Raw genomic sequence first — 20378 nt, 5'->3', positions numbered from 1 at the left:
AGGACATTTTTGGAGGTATTTCATTTATAAGGTTACTATAAGTCGGAAGAAACTTGATGGCATATGGCACACATACATCCCATGGTGACGAAATTTATACCAACTCCACCACCTCTCTAGTCAATTCCAATTCAGCAACCTTTATTGGCATTACATCCATGTTAACAAAAAACACTTGACACAACCAGAACTCAGTCTACAAATACACAACTCGCCTCATAGATGCAAGATACAAAAATTTAGCTACAGTTCCGATAACTTTTTGGAACTGGGTAGCCAATAGGAAGATAACTTTATATCACAGTAATAAGTACAATACAGAAAGACATGTTCCAGGGTTTCTATGTCTCGCTGAGCACAAATGCATAACCTGTTAGCATATGGCATTTTATGGAATCTCCCATAAAGTATCACAGAAGGTAGCACATTAAACCGAGCTAACGAGTAAGTTCTGCGATAATGTGGGGCCACTAAACAAGTTAGATATTCTGCCGTATACCCATGGGGTAAAACCCCCAAACCTAGGGGTGAGCATCTGCCTATTGCAAGACTCCTGAGATTCTGAATCTCAGTGTCAAGGAGTCTTTGTTTGATCTGTGCATAAGCTGATTTTTCTGTGAGGAAAAACAAATCTTCAATATTAATCCCTATTGAGTTAAATTTTTTGTCTATGTTGTCAAGCCACATGGATGACTGAGACTCCATCAGCATGTAAAAAGATGAGACTATCCTCATTATTCTTAAAATGTAGATGTAACCAAAATTTGATAGTATTTATCCATGCTTTAGTCTCAAGGAGTCTTTGATTGGTTTCAAGGCAGATGGCCGCATAAGACCCACACATGGGAAGGCCTCTCTAGTCAGAAATCTTACTTTTGAAGGACGTGCAAAATTTCTGTTCTTTCACCAGCAAGCAGGCAGAATTCAGCCATAAACATCTGAAAGGGAGTGAAAGGAGAGAAGCAAACTAAGGCAGGCGGAGAGATCGGAGGTGAGGGAAAGGAAGTTGAGAATGCACCAAATCCAGCTCAATTAGGGAGGGTAGGTCCTCATGAAAACTCATATTTATGAATCAAAACCAGACAGCAACAGCATATTTATGGCACTTTTTTGTTTGAACCACGTCTTTATTGAACGATGGGGTTTAGGATAAGAACATGCACAGTTGTTGGCCAAAGGAATTCAACAAAAAACATTAACAGGAAGGTTGTTGGGGGTTTTCCGGGCTGTGTTGCCGTGGTCTTGGCATTGTAGTTCCTGACGTTTCGCCAGCAGCTGTGGCTGGCATCTTCAGAGGTGTAGCACCAAAAGACAGAGATCTCTCAGTGTCACAGTGTGGAAAAGATGTAGGTCATTTGTATCTACTCAGTAGATACAAATGACCTACATCTTTTCCACACTGTGACACTGAGAGATCTCTGTCTTTTGGTGCTACACCTCTGAAGATGCCAGCCACAGCTGCTGGCGAAACGTCAGGAACTACAATGCCAAGACCACGGCAACACAGCCCGGAAAACCCCCAACAACCATCGTTCTCCGGCCGTGAAAGCCTTCGACAATACATTAACAGGAAGCATTTAATGAAGTTCAACAATTTCATTGTCCCGTTGTCCTTGGGCGCACGCATCTGACAAACTGAAGGGACATTCCACGGCTGAGCTCCTGCTTACAGTATCAGAGTCTGCTCCAGATGAAGCCGAATCCAAGAAGGAGCTGCCATCTTTCATTCTGAAGCTTCCTAGTCAGACACTAACCTCTACACCACACTGACTCTCAAGTCTCATTTTTTTATCCCCTTTTACTAAAGCTTCATGATGCAACACCATTTTGGAATGCTTCTTGGAAAGATGGCTTTAAGTAAATGACAGCTGGACTCTTAGCTCTTATCCCCACCCCACTTTGCAGCTCTACTACTTCCTGGAGGAGTCCTGTGAGCTCCCACTCCCACTTGGGCCAGGCTCAGGATCCACTTCGCTCTTCTTCCCAAAGCCAACTTCCGCTCCACCACTGAGTATGAGGTCAAAACCAGTACAGAAAGTTCCATCAGCAGCAAGGTACAGGACACCCAAGGCCACCTCTTCCGCAGTCCCAAAACGTCCCATAAGCTATAAATGTACAAAAAAAAAGAAATGTAGAATTCTATACTCATGTGAGATTAGATCATGGGCTGGATCTCGGCAGGGTGAGATTTATTAGCAGTAGAATTCAGGTTTCCTTGGTGCAGAATTCTGACATTCAATTCTTTTTCTACCAGTGTATTCACAGCCCTACCTAATGTGACCATCTTAGATGTGGTAGAACTCCCCCCCCCCCATCAAGTCACAGTGTGATGTGAAAAACCCTATGGGGAAAATCATGGTGATCTTGTAGGGTTTTCAAGGATTGCCTGCCACTGGGTGGCAACTCTAGATTTCCTAAATGGTTTCCCATGCTAGTATAAACCAGAGCTGTCCCAGCTTAGGTTTTGAGATTGGCCGAGTCTGGGCCATCTGGGAAGAGGCCATGGTAGAGTGAGGGTTGCCAGTTTGGCAGATCAGGAGAGAGTGCTTGTGGATAGTGCTCAGCAAGGATACTTCTTCCATAGGACAAACAGAAGTCCAAGAGCATCTACCCTCTGTATGCAGCCTCTCTAGGACTTCTGCTTCCCTGAACATACAGAGCTGCCATATTCTCCTGGGCACTGATCTCTGTAGTTGTCATTCTGGGAGAACTCCAAGCCCGACTCTAAGGATGGCAGTACTGGATGGGCAGCACCACCATTCCTGTTTTCCTGCAATGCACTTGCCTGATGGGTTTTGGCTTGCCACATTTCTGCCTCTGGATCTGGTGACTGATTGGCCATCTTTCCCCTCAAAGGAGTCCAGATATAACCTGGTGAGATGCTAGAATTCAAAATGCTTTGGAATTAAAAAAAGAAGGGCAGGGGAATCATGAAATATCAAGAAACATATTACCAAATGGAGTTTTAAAGAAGTGTTTATCATATATCTAGAAAGACATTATCTTCCATCTTAGAGTTTAACACACCATGTGAATTGATCAGCCTACAGTCCTATGCATGATTATTCCTTTATACATCTCAGGAAAATATGGAATGGAACGCAGCTTCTGCAATCTCAGCCCATGCAGTATTTACAAGTCATTTGTTTATGGCATAAGAAAAAGCAGTAGCAATAACCAAAGTCAATTTTTTAAAAGGTACAGATACTTGGTTACCCAAGCAGCGGGCCTGCAAGGAATCACTGGAGGGATGTCATTTGCTTCACCAAATCTCCTCCAGGATTCTGCAAGGACTTAGACAGGTTGATTTCTTCCCCCCAACTTTTAAGGGAAACCCGGGAATTCGAATAGGATTGAAAACAATGGGATTCATTTCTTAAGTTGTAATTCTAGAACTTACCGTATTTTGTGCCATATCTATTCTTTGTGCTTCTCTTCACATGATGAATAATACTTGAAAGAGACAGGAATGTGGGGACTTTGTACTACTTATACCTTCTCTAGAATGTGATCCCAGCCCAATGTTCTGAATATTACACTCTGTAGAATTCAGGTTTCCCCATTACCCCTTTACCCTTCCTTATGTTCTCCGTCTATTATCTCATTTTTTGGTTTAGTAAAAAACCTTAAACTTCTGGCATTGGGGTATAGAGGACCTGCCTTTCTTTCCTGATATTACTCTGCAAATCACAATGTTCACTGAGGGAATTTTATATAAAAAATAATTTTTACCTGTTGACTCGTACTCCGTATTTACTCTCATCTATGGCCAGGGCTTTGGTCATTGCAGTAACAGCACCCTGCAAGATACAGGCACAAGTAGGATTGCCAACTGACCAGAAGTGGCTTGGCCTTCTTTTATGCCTTCAACTACAGCGATGATGTCTACAATCCAACAGTCTACTAAGCATGTCTTGGGACAGGACACTTTTCTCAAGGCCTGTTGGCAACCCTAGTCCAGACCTCCTCATCCATCAGCATTGACTTTCAGCACCTGTCTTCACCATCCGCACAAAGCACTGTTCCATCTGGATAAGTTAAATGGGGTGGGGGGAAGCTGACATACTTCAGGGGCAAAATTTTCCATAGTATGGAGATAAATGATACCCTATAAATGACATTCCTATTAAGCCTCTGTTAACACGACAAGACTTTTTTTCTCACGGTGGTTGGCAACCCTACTCGGGATTCACAGGTAAGGGTGAAATACATAGGATATCACTTTTGAGGCTTAATTGAGCTTTTCAGAGCCTGACAATGAAAAGAAGGTAAATCTGCATTCCATAAAACCATGACTGTTTACAGACTGGATTTAGATTCATGTATGAGAATCGCCAACTGACTTGAAAAATACCAACCTGGCCTCCTCTGGTGATTTTAATAGCAACTTAATTTACAAGAGTCAGCAGGTGGAGCCCGTGATAGTGTCTGCTTCCATTCTGTGAAAATATTCATGTACCAATCAAGCTGCTCTTAAAGGCACAAGAGCAGAAACATTCAAATACATTGGCAACTAATTCTGACCTTGGGTCAGGATTACCTTGCCTGGGGTATACGTCACACGATTCTTTCCCCCCAAAACAGCGAGAATACTGGAAATGTTGATGATGTTTCCTCTTGTTTCCCGTAAGTAGGGCAGAGAGTACTGTACACAAAAATATAAAGAGAAACGGTATGCCTCATCTCCAAAGAGAAACTCACAAAGATGCCATGGCCCTTTTCACACTGCTTACCTGCTGCCACAACGTTGCAAAATATCGCACAAAAACCGCAGAAGATAGCATCTTCTCGTGAGAGTTTTGTGTGACATCGCACAAAACTCTCACGAGAAGATGCTATCTTCTGTGGGTTTTGCGTGATATTTCACGACGTTGTGGCAGCAGGTAAGCAGTGTGAAAAGGGCCCATATATTGGAGTCAGAACACACAAAGGCAATCCCGGTACAAGTAAGCCTATCTATTGCATGGTATATTGGAGTCAGAGCATTAATTCTCCTACTTTAGAAGAGCTGATTGGCAGAGCCGCTTCACAGGACAGCTGGTGGAAATTTTTGCAACTAGAGATGATAAGGGTGAATGCTTAGGGTGCAAAGGAGGTCCTCAGTTGGACACCATGGCCTATGGATTTGGGCACCAGAAGACTGACATATGCAGGTAATGTATTGCACCTCTAAAATGTATACCACTCCAGGGGGTTCTCTCTTTGACTTTCAGCTCTGGAGGAAGCCAGATGCCCTCATGATAGAGGGAAAGTGCTTATACATTAGAATCACTCACCTTCGATGCTAACAAACAGCTCACAACATTGAGTTCTATGAGGTTGCGGAAGTCTTGGGCACTCACATCATCTATAGTTACAGCAGCACCTGTTTGCAAAAGGATCAAGGGGATATAACCAGGAAACGAGTTTCCCAGAGTCAAGATTCACAAAGAGCAAGAGAACAGATCACCAGCCTCACAATACGCTGATGGTTTTCACATTTGTTTGTTTGGTTAGTAATATTTTTTTTAAAAATAGTAAGGAGGTTTCATTTCATCATCATGTCTAATTGGTGGTCTAATTCTCCAATTGAACTAATTGAACTAATGGCCATTACTACTTCCTGGAATAGCAACATCCACCAGTTAATTATTCTTTAAAGGAAGATAGTATTTTCTTTAGAAGGGGTGTGTGAGGGAAACTGCAGACTCAGGAGAGGGAGTTCCAGGAGCTTTATAGAAATACTAGCTGTGCTTCGCTATGATATTTAACTACTTTAAATCCAGTTATAATACTTACTAGTAACAAAGTCCATTGTGGGGAAAAATACAACAGGCTCTAGAAAGGGGAGGGCGGGCAGGCGGACATTGACTCCTCCTCTGTGACTGATTCCAGCCCATCCCCCTTCACCCAACAGAGGAGTCCTCTGCCTTCACCCAGCTAGGATCAGGAGTGGAGCAAGTGGCAATGTCCACACATAGACCGCCTTCACAGGGGTGGGCATTGCCACTTCCTCTGCTCCTGATCCCAGCTGGTTGATGGTGAAAGGTGAGCATTGACAGCTGCTCCTCTCCCGAGCCAAGCTGAGTGAAGGTAAGAGGCGGGCATTGCCACCTCCTCCACACCTGGTCCTAGCTGGGTGAAAGCATCACCACCTGTTCCACACCTGATCCCAGCTGGGTGAAGCGGGGGGGGGGAATTGCCACCTGCTCCACTCCTGATCCTAGCTGGGTGAAGGCAGGGGATGGGCATTGCCACTTGCTTTGCAAGTGCAAAGCAAGTGCCAGCGGTTATCTCATTTTTCCACCTGTCAAACCAAATCAGTTGTGTATTTGATCAGTTGCTCCTGTAATAAATTATATGTGGGAAGTACCACCCACCCCGTATGCACCCAAATCATGGAACATCAATTGAGGATAAGAAACTGTGTCTTGGATGGCCCCTTTAGTTGAACATTTTCAAGAGCACCATCATAATGAAAATGAATTTAAATTCACAGTATTGTATGTGTCCACTAGAGAATCTCCGTCTTCCGGCCAAAAGTACTTTTTGAGAAGGGAAGTTGGGGTCTTTACATCCCGGAGGTCTGAACTCTGAATTGAATCTGTCATGTTTTGTATAATTCTGTATCAGTGTTTGCTTCATGAATTTTGGTCATTATGTGTTATAGACACTGTGTGGAATCGCTGTCACTTTAAATTTTCGAAGTAAGCGTTCTATTTAAGAATCCAGGAGAGAGGGGTTGTTACCTCGACCGTAGTGGAGTGCATTGAGTATCGTGCACATGAATGTTACTTTGAACCATGGGTAAGTGTCCACTTTCGGCTCATGGTTCATATTGACTGTCTTAAGAAGTAATTACCAATGGGATACTTTCTAAAAACACTTTTTATTTGTAGAGAATTGTTGCGGTGGTGGATATTGAACTCGCCCATGAGGAAGTGAACGCCACATGAAACAAGTCATCTTTGCCGGTCGCTTGTAGGGCGGGGGGACTCCCTTGGGTCCCCGTTACACCTTCATAGTTCCACCGACGGCAAGAAACAAAAGAATAATATCTCCACAGTAAGTGGTTTTGCAACGCGCGTCCTTACCCACCCGACAGGAGGAAGACAACGTGTTTTGACAGTCATCATTTCCTTTATTGACTTTGGACAGAGAATATACTTGGTCCAAAAAAAGTGTGGATTTGGCATAGTCTCCAGTTTCTAAGACTGAAATTATGTCAATTTTGGTTGCCTTATATACAGAAACTAGGGCTTGTGAGGAGACACTTGCCAATTAGCGCAGTCGGATGTTTACTGTTGTGATGAATGAAGGATGTATAATATGTTATAGAGTTCATTTCACATATCAAGTTCACTTTTGATAAATATTTACAAATATTGTATATAGAATTCAGGCTGATTAGTGTTCTTTGTGCATTATAACCCCTGGGAACCCTTTGGTGTATTTCAGTATTTTGTTCCTCTAGGGAGCGCCTCTGTGTATTTGCAAGTCACACAGGAAAGCCAGGCCCACAGGGAGATTGGCAACCCTCATGAACTTTGAGGGGAAGACTGGGAGGTGCATTTTACCTCAGGACACATTCAATGACTCCTAATAGCAACTGCAGACTGTTTAGAATGTTGGGGGTGAAGACTAATCCGGCCACATACAAAAACGACCTCTGTGTTCCAACTGTTGGGGGAGAATGAGGTACAGAATGTTGTGAGCCCCAATCAGCCTGCATATGCAAATGAGCTTGAAAGGCTTGTCCAATCAGGGAAGAGTGGCCAAGCTGGCAGTGTGTGTGTGTGTGTGTGTGTGTGTGTGTGTGTGTGTGTGTGTGTGTGTGTGTGTGTGTGTGTGTGTGTGTGTGTGTGTGTGTGTGTGTGTGTGTGTGTGTGTGTGCAAGCAGGCAGCAGCCTGCCAGCCACACGTGGAAGCTGTATCCCTTTGGGGAAACATTTGATAATATAATAATAACATTCGATTCATATACCACCCTTCAGGACAACTTAATGCCCACTCAGAGCGGATTACAAAGTATGTCATTATTATCTCCACAACAATAATCACCCTATGAGGTGGGTGGGGCTGAGAGAGCTCCCAAGAACTGTGACTAGCCCAAGGTCACCCAGCTGGCCTCAAGTGGAGGAGTGGGGAATCAAACCCGGCTCCCCAGATTAGAGTCCTGTGCTCTTAACCACTACACCAAACTGGCTCACCAAACTTGATCCCCTTTTACCCCCTTAGGGGGCAAATTTCTTAAAATCTTTTTTTAGTGGGTGTTTACATCATGAAAGGAGTGTTCTCCCCATCGTGGTTGACTCAGCCTTCTATCCTTCTGAGGTCAGTAAAATGAGTACCCAGTTTCCTAGCAGTAAAGTGTAGATGACTAGGGAAGGCAATGGCAAACCATCCCATAAAAAATCTGCCAAGAAAACATTGTGATGTGATGTCTTCCCATGGGTCAATAATGACTCAGTGCTTGCACAGAGGATTACCTTTACTTTTTACCTACATCATGAAAGGAGTGTTCTCCCCAAATTTCATGTTTCTAGGTCCAGGGATAAGGGCTGGACATTGATGAGTCAATCAGGAAACTTGTCTTTATATAAACAGACTTTGTATTATTAGGACATTATCATTTTTTTAGTTTCTTTGTAAACAGCCACCTGCAAAGTTATTGCTATTGACAACAGTCAGGAAACTGAAAAAAATGATGAGTAACGAAAGCTTTATTGGTCCCATTAATACACTGGATAAAAAATCAAGACACTGGATACAAAGAGAGGAGCTAAAGTTGCTGCCCTGTGATTTGAGCGAGAGTGTGCAGAGTTTTAGAAGAAAAGCCTACAAATAGCATTTTGCAGACAGACAAGGAAAAACACCTTGAGAAAGAAGGTACCCCCCTACTGCCCAGTCTCACTAGCGCTTGCTTCCCCCTGCGGGATCTTTTTCTCTTCCTCTTTGCATAAGAGACATCCAAAACTGTATCTCAAAACTTTTGTTAAACAAGTCAATTATGGCTTTGGAATAATCAAGGAACATACATCCAGATACGTCCTTCCCAAATTCTTCCCTGAGCCCACCAGTTTGAAAATCACTCACCATCTCCAACATTGTTCACCAGGCAGTCCAGGCGTCCATAACGTTCTATAGTTACCAAAATCAACCTCTGCAGGAACAGAGGATAAAGAGAGATCAGGGAAGGATAACAACAGAATTGAGAGTCCTAGCATTCAGGTGCAAGAGACCATTTGAATTAACCTGGGCCAAATGTATTTGAAGCCTGGGAGACAAAGAAGAATGAAAGGAAAGGCATGAGTGAAGAGTGTACATATGTAGGGTGGAGGACAAAGCCAGCTGCAGCTTGGGAAGAGAGTGCTCAGGCATTTGGTTGATAAGGAGCTCTGAAATGCCTCCAACCTGACTGGGCCCACTGTCAAGGAGGCAATGCTTGTGCTCAACCACTGAGCCCTGCCCATTGTCAGTCTCCAGAACATCTTGCACCCACTAATGGAAGGATCTGCTATGACAGTGAGGACTAGAACTTTAAAGTTGATGGTGGAATCAAGTGGGACCTCATACAAGCACTTTAGCAGAGGAGAGATATGGGACTCAGCGGGTGACAAAGAATGTATGAAAGAGGAGCCTAAATAAAAAAGGCCCAGAAGAACTATGTCACAACACATTCAGACAACATAATTTGAATAAGTACAGAGTACAGACCTGAGAGAACAATTCTGGAAAATGATGAAGAACCCCCAAAGGATGAGAGTGCCCTCAAATCATGCCTAATCTATGGTGACCCCCTGGTGTGGTTTTCATGGCAAGAGACGAACCCATGTGGTTTGCCATTGTCTGCCTCTGCAACTCTGGTCTTCATTGGAGGTCTCCCACCCAATTACTAGCCAAGGCCGAACCTGCTTAGCTTCTGAGATCTGATGAGATCAGGCTCCCTTGGGCTATCCAAATCAAGGCTATCTTTAGCTTACCTTAATGTCTGTCTCCTTACGGACATCACAGACTTGAAAGTATGCATCACCTGGGCACCCAGAATCCTGCAGCTCTCCCTGAATTGCTTGTCCTCTTTCCGCTGCAAGGGGATAGAGCAGAACATTTACCAGCAGAATAAATTTTCAATCCCTTTCTTTTTTTGAATAGCCTTTTGTTTATCTCTGAATCTGTTTTTCCAACTATGTCCAAGTTCCAAATACACGAGAACATTTGCTAAATGTGTGGAGACAGTATTCCTCCCTCTGCTTGTTTTTTTTCTCTACGTTTGGAGAAAAGCAGCCTAGAAGTGCTGCAAAATTAAATAGTCTGTTTGAAAGGGAGAAGCTCCTTGGGGAAACAGGTTCAGTCCCCTGTTGCCTACTGGAACAGGGAGAAAGAACAAACGTAATGACTATGCACAGGGCTTTTTTTCTGGGAAAAGAGGTGGTGGAACTCAGTGCTTTGCCCTTGGAGAAAATGGTCACATGGCTGGTGGCCCCGCCCCCTAATCTCTAGACAGAAGGGAGTTTAGATTGCCCTCCACACCACGGCGCAGAGGACAATCTAAACTCCCCCCTGTCTGGAGATCAAGGGGCGGGGTCATCAGCCATGTGACCATTTTCAAGAGGTTCCAGAACTCCGTTCCACTGCATTCCAGCTGAAAAAAAACCCTGACTATACAGGTATCATAAAAGGTCTGACAATCCTTCTTTCCATAATCCGCATATTTCTCTTGCTGTCTTTGCGACTCTCTCCTTGACGAACAGAAAACAGGGATGCAGTTATCTGTAACTGTTGTTCAAATGTTCCTCTGTTTGGACACACATGGGAACTGCACATGGCATGGATGTTCCAAAGCTATTAAACATGTGAGACACTCATCTCACCTTTTCATGCGCACTTCCTTCTGGCATAGCTATAAAAGGCAGAGCGAGCAACTCCCTCCATCAGTACTCTAAGCTGCCGGTGAAAAAGTAAAAGCACACACACATGTAGTAACAAAGAGCTCACGGCAGGGAAAGGAGGGAGGGATGTGTGTCTGCACAGAAGAACATTCGATGAACAACAGTTACAGGTAAACACACTCCTGTTTTCATAGCTGTGTCTTCTGTGCAGCCGCACATGGGAGATTAATGAACTAACTTACCCAGGAAGTGATCATGTTGCTCTTTATTGAAAAAGACTCTTCAGGACTGCCTTGCCAACAGCTGTGTCCTATCTAGAGTCCATCTCAATGGTGTAATATTTCATGAAAGCAGACAGTGTCAACCAGGTAGCTGCCTTGCACACGTCAACTAGAGGAACACCTAGGCTGAAAGCCAGTGATGTTGCCTGCACCCTTGTGGAGTGCACTCTGATGTTTAGTGGACAATGTTGGTTTGTGTGTTTGTAACATTCTTCAATCAGCCAGAATATCCAGAGATAGTCTGAGTGTTGACTTTCAGGCCTTTCCTATGATCTTGGAAGGAGACAAAGAGGTTGGGGTCCCTGCGGAAGGAAGCTGTTCTGTCCAGATAGAAGCACAAGGCCTGTTTGATGTCCAAGGTGTGTGAATGCCTCTCAGTGTCTGTGGTAGGAGTAGGACAGACGACAGATAGGACAATGTCTTGGTTCAAGTGAAATGCTGAGATAACCTTTGGCAAAAAGGGCAGGCTTGGATGGAGGACGACCTTATCTGTAAAGATTTTAAGGAAGGGAGGTTCATGTCTCAGGGCTTGCAACTCAGCCTCCTAGCCGAAGTGATTGCCATCAGAAAAGCTCTTTTAGTTGTCAGAACCTTGAGTGGGTAGCCAAGGGCTCAAAAGGTTTGTGCATCAGAGAAGCCAGAATCAGGGAAAGACTTCACTGACAAATGGATTTGAATGCTGGAGAGTATAAGTTAGCTAAGCCTCTAAGGAAAGATTTACACTGTGGCTGAGCAAATAGAGATTTTTCATTGATAAACTCATGAGAAGCCAAAATGGCCACCAAGTGTACCTTAATGGATGAATTAGCTCCAGCTCCTTAAGTTGGAGCAGATAGTGTGACACTAATGGTAATGGGACCAAGACCAGATCTTGTCAGACTGTGGCTAGATAATGTCCTTCCTACAGGTTCTCCTCTACAAGCAAACAAGAGTCCATTGTTTGAATAAGGAAACTTTACTGCAGAAATGGTTCATTATAGTCCACTGTCCTGAATAGGAGATTCAGGATGGTACAAGAGCATTGTTACCAATGAAGAGCAAAGCATGAGGTACAAAGTAACAGTTCCCAGCTGAACCAGCCTCCCCCCACAGTTCTCAAAACAACATCTTTCAGTCTTGGGAAGCTGGACTCTCTCAAGGCCAATCTTGGGTGGAACGTTGTTAGACAAAACAATCTCGTTCGGTGAGAAGTCTGCTTGGGAACTTGTGCACCTGTGGGGAAAGCACTTAAACACTAGAAGCATTAAAAAATGGAGTCAGTACAGCTCATATACGCACTGAACCTGACAGATCTAAGTGATTGCCTACAGTTCGTAAGGAAAATCCCTTCCACTTTGACAGATAATATTTCCTAGCAGATGGTTTCCTTGCCTCCAAGAGGACCTTCTGGACTGGAGAGGGAAAAAATCATTTAGAGGAGAAACGAACCAGGCTGTTAATTTAAGTTTGTCCAGGACGTGGTGAAGCACCACATCGTCGTGCAGAAGGTATGGCACCAATGGAAAATAATGAATTCTGCCATGGGACATCTGGTGCAATGTGGCAAACCAGGGTTGTCTCGGCCAATAAGGGCCCATTATGATAGCCAAGGAACATTCCCTCATCATTTTGCTGAGAGTCAGAGTCATAAGGGGAAGAGGGGAAAATGCATATAGGAGGGTGCCCTACCATGGGATCTGAAAAATGTCCCTGAGAGATGATTTCTCTTTCCCTGCTTGAGAGCAGTACTGAGGACATCTCTTGCTGAGATCTATTGCAAACAAATCTATGCTTGGATACCTCCGCCATCGTGCAAACATGGGGCAAAGGAAGTCCATGTGGATGGACCACTCATAGCTCTGGGACTTTGAATGACTTGGGGGAATCTGCCAGAACATTGTCCTTGCCATCTATATGAATGGCATATAGGGAGACCCAATGTTAAATAGCCCAGTCCCAAAGAAGTGCAAAATGTTGGGGGGTGTTATCATAAATTCTAGGTGATATCCTTGACTGATTATAGCCAACACCAATTTCTCTCAACTAACAGACTCCCAAATTCATAGTGGAAGAGTTTGGTTGCCAGGCATAGACTGGGAAGGTTTGGTTTCAAAAGCCCTGTTTACTGCTCTCTGGGTGACCTGGCCCCATACTTAGACTTTGGTCAGAAATACCTCCTTCTAGGCTGAGTTGGAACTGAAGAGGAGGGAGTCAGATGGAGACCTCTCGGCATATGGTATATTGGCTGGAACTGGAACTGATTATATTTGACATTGTAAGGCAGGTACAGTCTTGTAGGGAACCTGTGTTTGTAGGGGTGAATGGGCATAATGCTTAGAAGACCCAGTCAGTAGGAGTGGAGAACAGGGCAGTCTCCTCAAATGGGACTGTCCTTTGTTCTGTGGTGAGGAGCCAAATATGCCTATGAATTACTATAGCTGAGGCCATGGCTCTGGCAGAACAGTCTCCAATGTGCCTGGCAATATTTATCTGTTGTTTAGATAGTTGGAGAGCTTGTCCCTGGAGAATTTTTGCCAGTCTCTGCTTCTCATCCAGAATCAAGCTAAGATAAGGGCTAATCTTCTCCCAAAGGAAGAATTGATACCATGCCGTATTGGCTTCGTAGTTGCCAATCTTGAAGTTCAGGGCTGAAGAGGCATAAACCTTCCAGCTGAGAATGTCCAGCTTCCTCCCCTCTTTGTCAACAGGAACCAAATGGCCTGTGTTCTTTGGAAAACCTTTACCCTGCAGAATTTCAGTGACAATGGAGTTAGCTTGAGGGTAAGTGAAGAGGAAGCCTGATCCTTTCCTTCTTTGTCTTATACATGGCGTCTAGTTTTTTGGACACTGCTGGAGTCAAGGCTATGTCCTTGGTGACATCCAACATGCCCTGCATAATAGGGAAAGGTACTGGACCTGAAGCTTCGTAATGAAGGACCTAGAATATCGGATCCAAAGATGTTGGGGTGGGGGCCACAGGTCACTTTAATTTCTAGAGATCATGCCATTCTAACAATTGCTCAGTGTATAGGCACACGTCTTCAGAAAAAGACATAGCAGAATCCTCTGTGACAAATTCTAGAGGCAATGGTTCTGATGTGATATTGGATCCGACATTGGAGTCATCATCAGAAAGGTCAGAAGGGTTGAGAATTGGAACTGAAGCTTCCACATTCTCTCAAACCGGGACATAGTTTTCTTTTTCTTGCCTCTCTTCTGTTTGAACTATTGCATGAACGTCATCCTCTTGGAAATAGCAGTAAGGTGGTGGGTAGAACTCCAGAGATCCTTCACACCCATAGGAATAATATTGGTATGGGGATTCGTAAGGACCATAGAAGAACCAGCGTCAAATATGATGTGGAGTTGGCTCTACCCTGTTATCAGTTTTGGCAGATCCAAAGACCTCTTATGGATAGATATAGTTTATTATTATGGTCAAAGACCAGCATAGAACATCCCAAAAGTATTCCTTTGGGTAGAACATATAAAATTACAAAACATAAATCATAGTTTATACGTAAAATACAATATAAAATATTTAAAAATCAACTGCATTACATACTACTTGCTTAGGAATTCTACAAGCTGTTGCAAGGAAACTAGCACAGGGAGCAGTAATTACTGGGTTGACACCTAGAAGAAATTTACTAGTAAGTTCCATATCAGAGCAACCCACGAGCCTACCTAGGAAAGGAAAGATAAACTTTGCACGGATTTCCATGTAAAAATGACAGTGGAGCAAACCATGCTCAATTGTCTCCACCATGCCATCTCCACAAGGGCAGACCCTCTCACGCATAGGGATCTTTCTGTATCACCCTTCCACCACCGCAGAAAATGCCCTATGGTGGGTCGAAATCTCTAGTAACGAGAGACTGACAGCCAGGGCTTCAACATATCAGATGTTCCCAGGAGCCAGAAAATTTGGGACCCTGGTGTTCATTATCAAACACTTGCTGCCTTCACTTGGTCTAGTCCCATTTTTAGCAAAGCCTCTGGAGAGAGAGGGAGATTAAAAACAATCTTGAAGAGTTAATGGTATTAAACCTTGGGGCAAGTAGTTCAACTTAAGCCAGAAATTAATGGAGGCAAGGAATACCCTGGCCTCCATTCTGATAAAGCCAGATTCAAGTCACAGCCTTGCAACTGGAACACATTTGGGAAAGCCAAATACTGCTCTTAAGAATTTTGACTGCACTCTCTCAAGTGGGGCTTAGATCTGGTTTTGGTCCCAGTGGGGTATAAGAACAAGATGGAGAACCTAATATTGTTCCATATAGAAGTTGCAGTACAATTTTGAATTTATACTTGCCCCCCTTTTAGTATGGAAAAATTTTAATATGGTCTGAGCGGATTTTTGACCTATAACAGCAGCCTGCTCATGATGGGCATTTCTTAGCCTAGATGGCTGTAACATCATCCCAGGTATTTAAAACTCACCACCTGTTCCACACTGTGGCCATTTATACTCAATACCCTCACTTTGGGTCTCGTACCAAATGACATGATCTTAGTTTTCTTTGTAGTTGATCTCTAACTGGTTTTCATTGCCAAACAGGCTGAATGCCTTCAATGCCCTTCTAAGGCCCACAGGGGTCTAGATAGCAATACTACATCATCGGCATATAATAATGCCGTAATCTTTCACTCAGCTAGTGTGAGTGGGTGGATATCTGGATTATCTACTCTGCTAATCATATCATTGATGTAAAAAATAAATAAAAGTGATGCCAATACAAAATCTTGTTTCACACCTTCTAATGTAAGAATAGAATTTATGAGATGTCCATTTTTGTGGCATCTTATCTTAAGAGATGTATTTAAATACAGGGCTAGAATGAAGTATAAAAGCCTTGGATCTATAGACGGGGCTTCCAATTTATGCCATAGTTTGGCCCTGCTTATAGAGTCAAAGGCGGGTTTTAGGTCAATAAAGGCTGCATACAAAGAGACTGAGCTATTTGCTGCATATTTATCTGACGATCTCTTATGCTGTTCTACAGGCAGTAACAGGGAGAGCGGAATGGAGAAATAGGCAGGACAACTTCCATGTTATCTGGGATCTTCCTCTCAGACAGTGACAGGACCAAGTCGGACCACCATTGAGAAGTTGGAGATGGTAACTTGGAACTATTAGAGGGCTTGAAACCATTGCTGAGGTCAGAGCTGAAGAGGACTTCTCCCTCTTTAAAGACTTTGAAGATAGTTTATTCTCAATGTGCTTAGACTTTTTGGAGGGCGGTTCCAACTGGCATTGAGATGGAACCATTATCTGAGTCGTTGCAGCCAACTGGCCCTGTTTAATGGCCGAGTAGAGCTTGTAGGAGGTACCGAGAAGGTCCATTCTAGGTGCTGTGGTCTTTTCCCTGCAGCATTTGAATTGTTGGGGTCAGACGCACCCTTCATGGCTGAATCCCATAAAGTTGCTTTCAGGTGCAACGCTCTTTCATAGCACACCTTGGGTGTGAAATTCTTACAGACCCTACACCTTACAGTATCATGTCCCACATCCAAGCACTGGAGACACTTCTCATGCCCATCAGATTAAGCTATTTTAGTTCCGCAATGTGAACACTTCTTGAAGAGCCCTTTGGATACCATGGATCCAAAGGACTGAACTCGCATGAGTCAATCGGAATCGAGAAGCTATCTTCAGAGACGTCCTTCTTCAATGGTGGCTAAAGAAGAACTGAAGGAGGGAGCCACTTGTTCCGCCTTTTATAGCCATGTCCGTGCCAGAAGGAAAAGCACATGAAAAGGCAAGGCAAGCATCTCGCTCCTTTAGGAGTTTTGGAATATCCACAGCAGGCCTTCGTATGCACAGTTCCCATATAAGGCTTCACAGAAGACATGACAATGAACTTAAAATTTCTTACAAGTATTCATTTCTGGCAGTACTTGAAGCAGAAGATGGGAGTTACCACTCTGGCCACAATTTTATCATTCCAGCTTCCTCTCCCTCCTCTATCTACTACCCTCAACATCATACTTTCAGCTAACCTAATATATATTGGAAGCAGGAGAGAGTAAGGGGTTGGATACAGGGATCATCTCACCCCATATCCAAAGGTCTCTACTAGCTGCCTCTCTCTTCCCAGCCAGAATCAATACAGAGTATTGGTTCTTACAATAAATAACTTGTTGCCAGGCTCCTTGGAGGGCTATCTCCTCCCATATTGTCCAGCCCCCAAGTTCAGATGCTCTTCTGAAGCCTTCTTCTCCATGCCTGCAGGTATGATATTGGTGACCAACAGACCTCTGAAATGCCTTTCACCTTGAGCCAAAACATTTCTTTTTACCTGGACATTTAAAAAAGGGTTTGTTCCTTGGAAATTGTCATTATAGTCAGTTTCTAGCCTGAGTTCTTAACTGAAGAGAAGCAGTACAAAAACTGAATGAATAAATATATCATGTTAGGCAACTAACCCTTGTTTTTTGTTTTTATAATGCTCTTGCAAGGTTTTTAATTTTTTAAAAATTAACAGTGTTATGTGCCTCTATGATTTTATTTAGTTTTCCTTTGTAGGCTGCCTCAAGGAGGTTCACTGTAGAGGTTACATTTTTTAAGGAAATAATGGAAACCTGTCTTGGGTGGGGGGGTAAGGAAAGTGGCTCTTGACTCACCTTCGGATGCTTTTGAACAGAAAACCACATTGGCACCTTGGCGAACTGAAGAGCAAGAGGAGAAATAAATGCAAGACAAACGTCAGAGGCTTGGCGCACACAGAGAGATACATACCAATAGATTTATTTTTGTTTACAAGACTCATTTCCTGCCTTTCCCACCATTTAAGTCTTCACAGAAACTCACAAACACTTTGCAGGTCGAAGAGTTGTTTGCAGTCTCAGGAGGGGCAACCTTCCACAGGTTGCCACAAATCACCAGAGTGTCTCCAATGAAGAGAAGGCCCTCCCTGAAGCCCTCTTGCCTCTGTGTGTGTGTGTGTGTGCATTCCACTTCCTTGTTCTGTCAGCTGACTTCTTTCCATCATGCAACCAAGAACGTGCTCCAGGGCTAAACCCTGAGACTTGAAACAGAATGGTGTAACCTGCAAAGTCACCCCTCCCATGCATTTATCAGAAAAAATGTTGGGAGTGACAAAGTAAACTTCATTATGGTGAAATAAAACACCACCTTGCAAAATCATCAGTGCAAATATCCTTAATTTGTAGTTGTATGGATAAACAAGTTTTATTGGTGCTGAGTATTAACTTTTTTTAAAAAAACGTGCATATACAGAGCTCCATTTTTTAAATTGCCTTTCATATACAGTAGAATAATTGTTCTCCAACAGCATCCTTCCCAAGTAGAACTTCTATCTTAGAAAAAAAGAAATCAATGGTCTCCTTCCTTTACCCCAGAACCATGCCTGAGAGACAGGATCATTCATCAGCGCTCATAAAACATGCCTCGACAGTGGAGGGAGGAAAAACCAAGCATGCATGTACAAACACACATACACAGCAGATTATCTTGGGACTTAGGTGGCAAGCCTCCCAGTGACACAGCCCACCACCACCAGAAATACTACAAACACACATGGCATGCACGCTCCTGAGAGTGCAATGACGTCACTTCCTTAAGTGATGTTGCACCAGTTGCAGACATGCACCCCTGCTTCACTGGGAGGTTGTAACCATGGCAACCCTACTGGGCATTGAGCAAATACCAGTGTCTGGATAGCAAAAAGGAGGAGGCCAGAATTGTTCTAACCACATTTTTCTTCATCTGATTTGATTCCTGTACACAATTTATTCATTTACTTCACTAATATCTGGCCTTTCTCCTGAGGAGGGGGGGCGGGAACCAAAAGCGACCTACATCATTCTGTTTCTCTCCATTTCATCTTTTCAATATCAACTCTGTGAGGTAGTTTAGGCTAATAATGACATACTTTGTAAACCGCTCTGAGTGGGCATTAAGTTGTCCTGAAGGGTGGTATATAAATTGAATGTTGTTGTTGTTGTTGTTTGTTGTTAGAGTGTGTTGGCCTGGAGGAAAATGTCCAGTCCCTTTCATAGAGGCTTAATAGGTAAAAATGGACAGCTAAATCTATTCACAACATGGAGGTGAATAATGTCACCTGGTAAATAGCATCCATTTGACTCATGTAAAAGGGACAGGACATTATTTACTCAAGGCAGAAGGCTGGAGCAACAGTACCCTGCCTACTTTCCACACACTTTACACATAAACTGTACTCCCAGTGATTAATCTGTGATGAGAGATGCATTTCTAGAGAAACCGTTAATAGTACGTGTGGTGACATTTTTTCACAATTATTATTGATTTTAAAGATTTTGGTCCTGCTTTTCTCCCAATCAATGGGTCTCAAAGCTTCACAGAGCCTCACAGAACATAACCTAGCATGCGATAATGGTTAGACTAGGCTCTGGGAGACCCCAGGCTCAAATCCCCACTATGCCAGGGAAACTTTCTGGGTGACCTTGGGCCAGTCACACACTCTCAGCCTAACCTACCTCACAGGGTTGATGTTGAAAGGGTAAAATGGAGAAGCAGAGAATGTTGTAAATTGCTTTACATCCCAATTTGGGGCGGGGGAGGGAACTGGAGTATTAATGAAATAAATAAATGAAATGGAAAAAGAGCCCTTTTAAATCATTCCAAAGGGCTACCCTGGTTTACATCCTCTTTCCCTCACTGGCCAACCAAATATCCTCATGAACCTTTAAAGAGGGCATAAGGGTAAGAGATCTACTTTACCTACACATTGGTGGAGGAGATCCCTCGTCTACACAGTTTATAAGCAAAGGGGTTGGGTCTTCTTTTGCATCTGCTCATCCTATTTAAACCACTACAGCTGCCATTTCCCTCCTTGAAAATTAATGGCAGCCTCACAAGCAGGCATTCAACAGGTAAAGCCTACCCCAACACTGAGACCCAGCAAGGAAAAAAACTACCACTCTTACACTCTGGGCATCCAAGATCTCCAGCCACAGACTCACAGTTCCAGTGTCAGAAAATATATCCAGAAGTACAATTAATGCTTTTCATTCTGGCAGTGTGGGCTTCAAGAGCTTTACAACAGGCTGAAATTCAGCAGGTGTAGCTTCACCTGCTATTAAAACAGAAACCATGCCACCTGCAGTCTCCCCCCTGCCCTTCCCAGAAACTGAACCACAGCTGATAGGGATAGTTCTTGGAACCTGTTTTCAATGCAAGGAATCACTTCTGGAATGTATCCAAAGTAAAATATACCTTTTACATCAAGTACGTCAAAGCCTA

The 20378-nt window shown here is 43.5% G+C and overlaps 1 protein-coding gene across 1 annotated transcript in view; it reads right to left on the bottom strand.

Annotated features, from left to right (window-relative positions):
- The window catches only part of LOC129339510 (uncharacterized), a 37128-nt gene that overhangs the window by 16432 nt on the left and 318 nt on the right, over window positions 1-20378 (bottom strand). Inside the window, exons 2-10 of the mRNA XM_054994090.1 lie at window positions 17756-17800; window positions 9963-10063; window positions 9076-9142; window positions 5277-5365; window positions 4541-4645; window positions 3733-3800; window positions 2786-2882; window positions 1915-2105; window positions 874-938 (exon numbers count right to left, since the gene is read on the bottom strand). Coding sequence (XP_054850065.1) covers window positions 874-938; window positions 1915-2105; window positions 2786-2882; window positions 3733-3800; window positions 4541-4645; window positions 5277-5365; window positions 9076-9142; window positions 9963-10063; window positions 17756-17800 — 828 coding nt within the window. The remainder of the gene's footprint in view (window positions 1-873; window positions 939-1914; window positions 2106-2785; window positions 2883-3732; window positions 3801-4540; window positions 4646-5276; window positions 5366-9075; window positions 9143-9962; window positions 10064-17755; window positions 17801-20378) is intronic.

Source organism: Eublepharis macularius, chromosome 12, assembly GCF_028583425.1.
Source record: "Eublepharis macularius isolate TG4126 chromosome 12, MPM_Emac_v1.0, whole genome shotgun sequence".
Classification (NCBI taxonomy): domain Eukaryota; kingdom Metazoa; phylum Chordata; class Lepidosauria; order Squamata; family Eublepharidae; genus Eublepharis; species Eublepharis macularius.
This window is presented reverse-complemented; position numbering and strand designations above follow the sequence as displayed.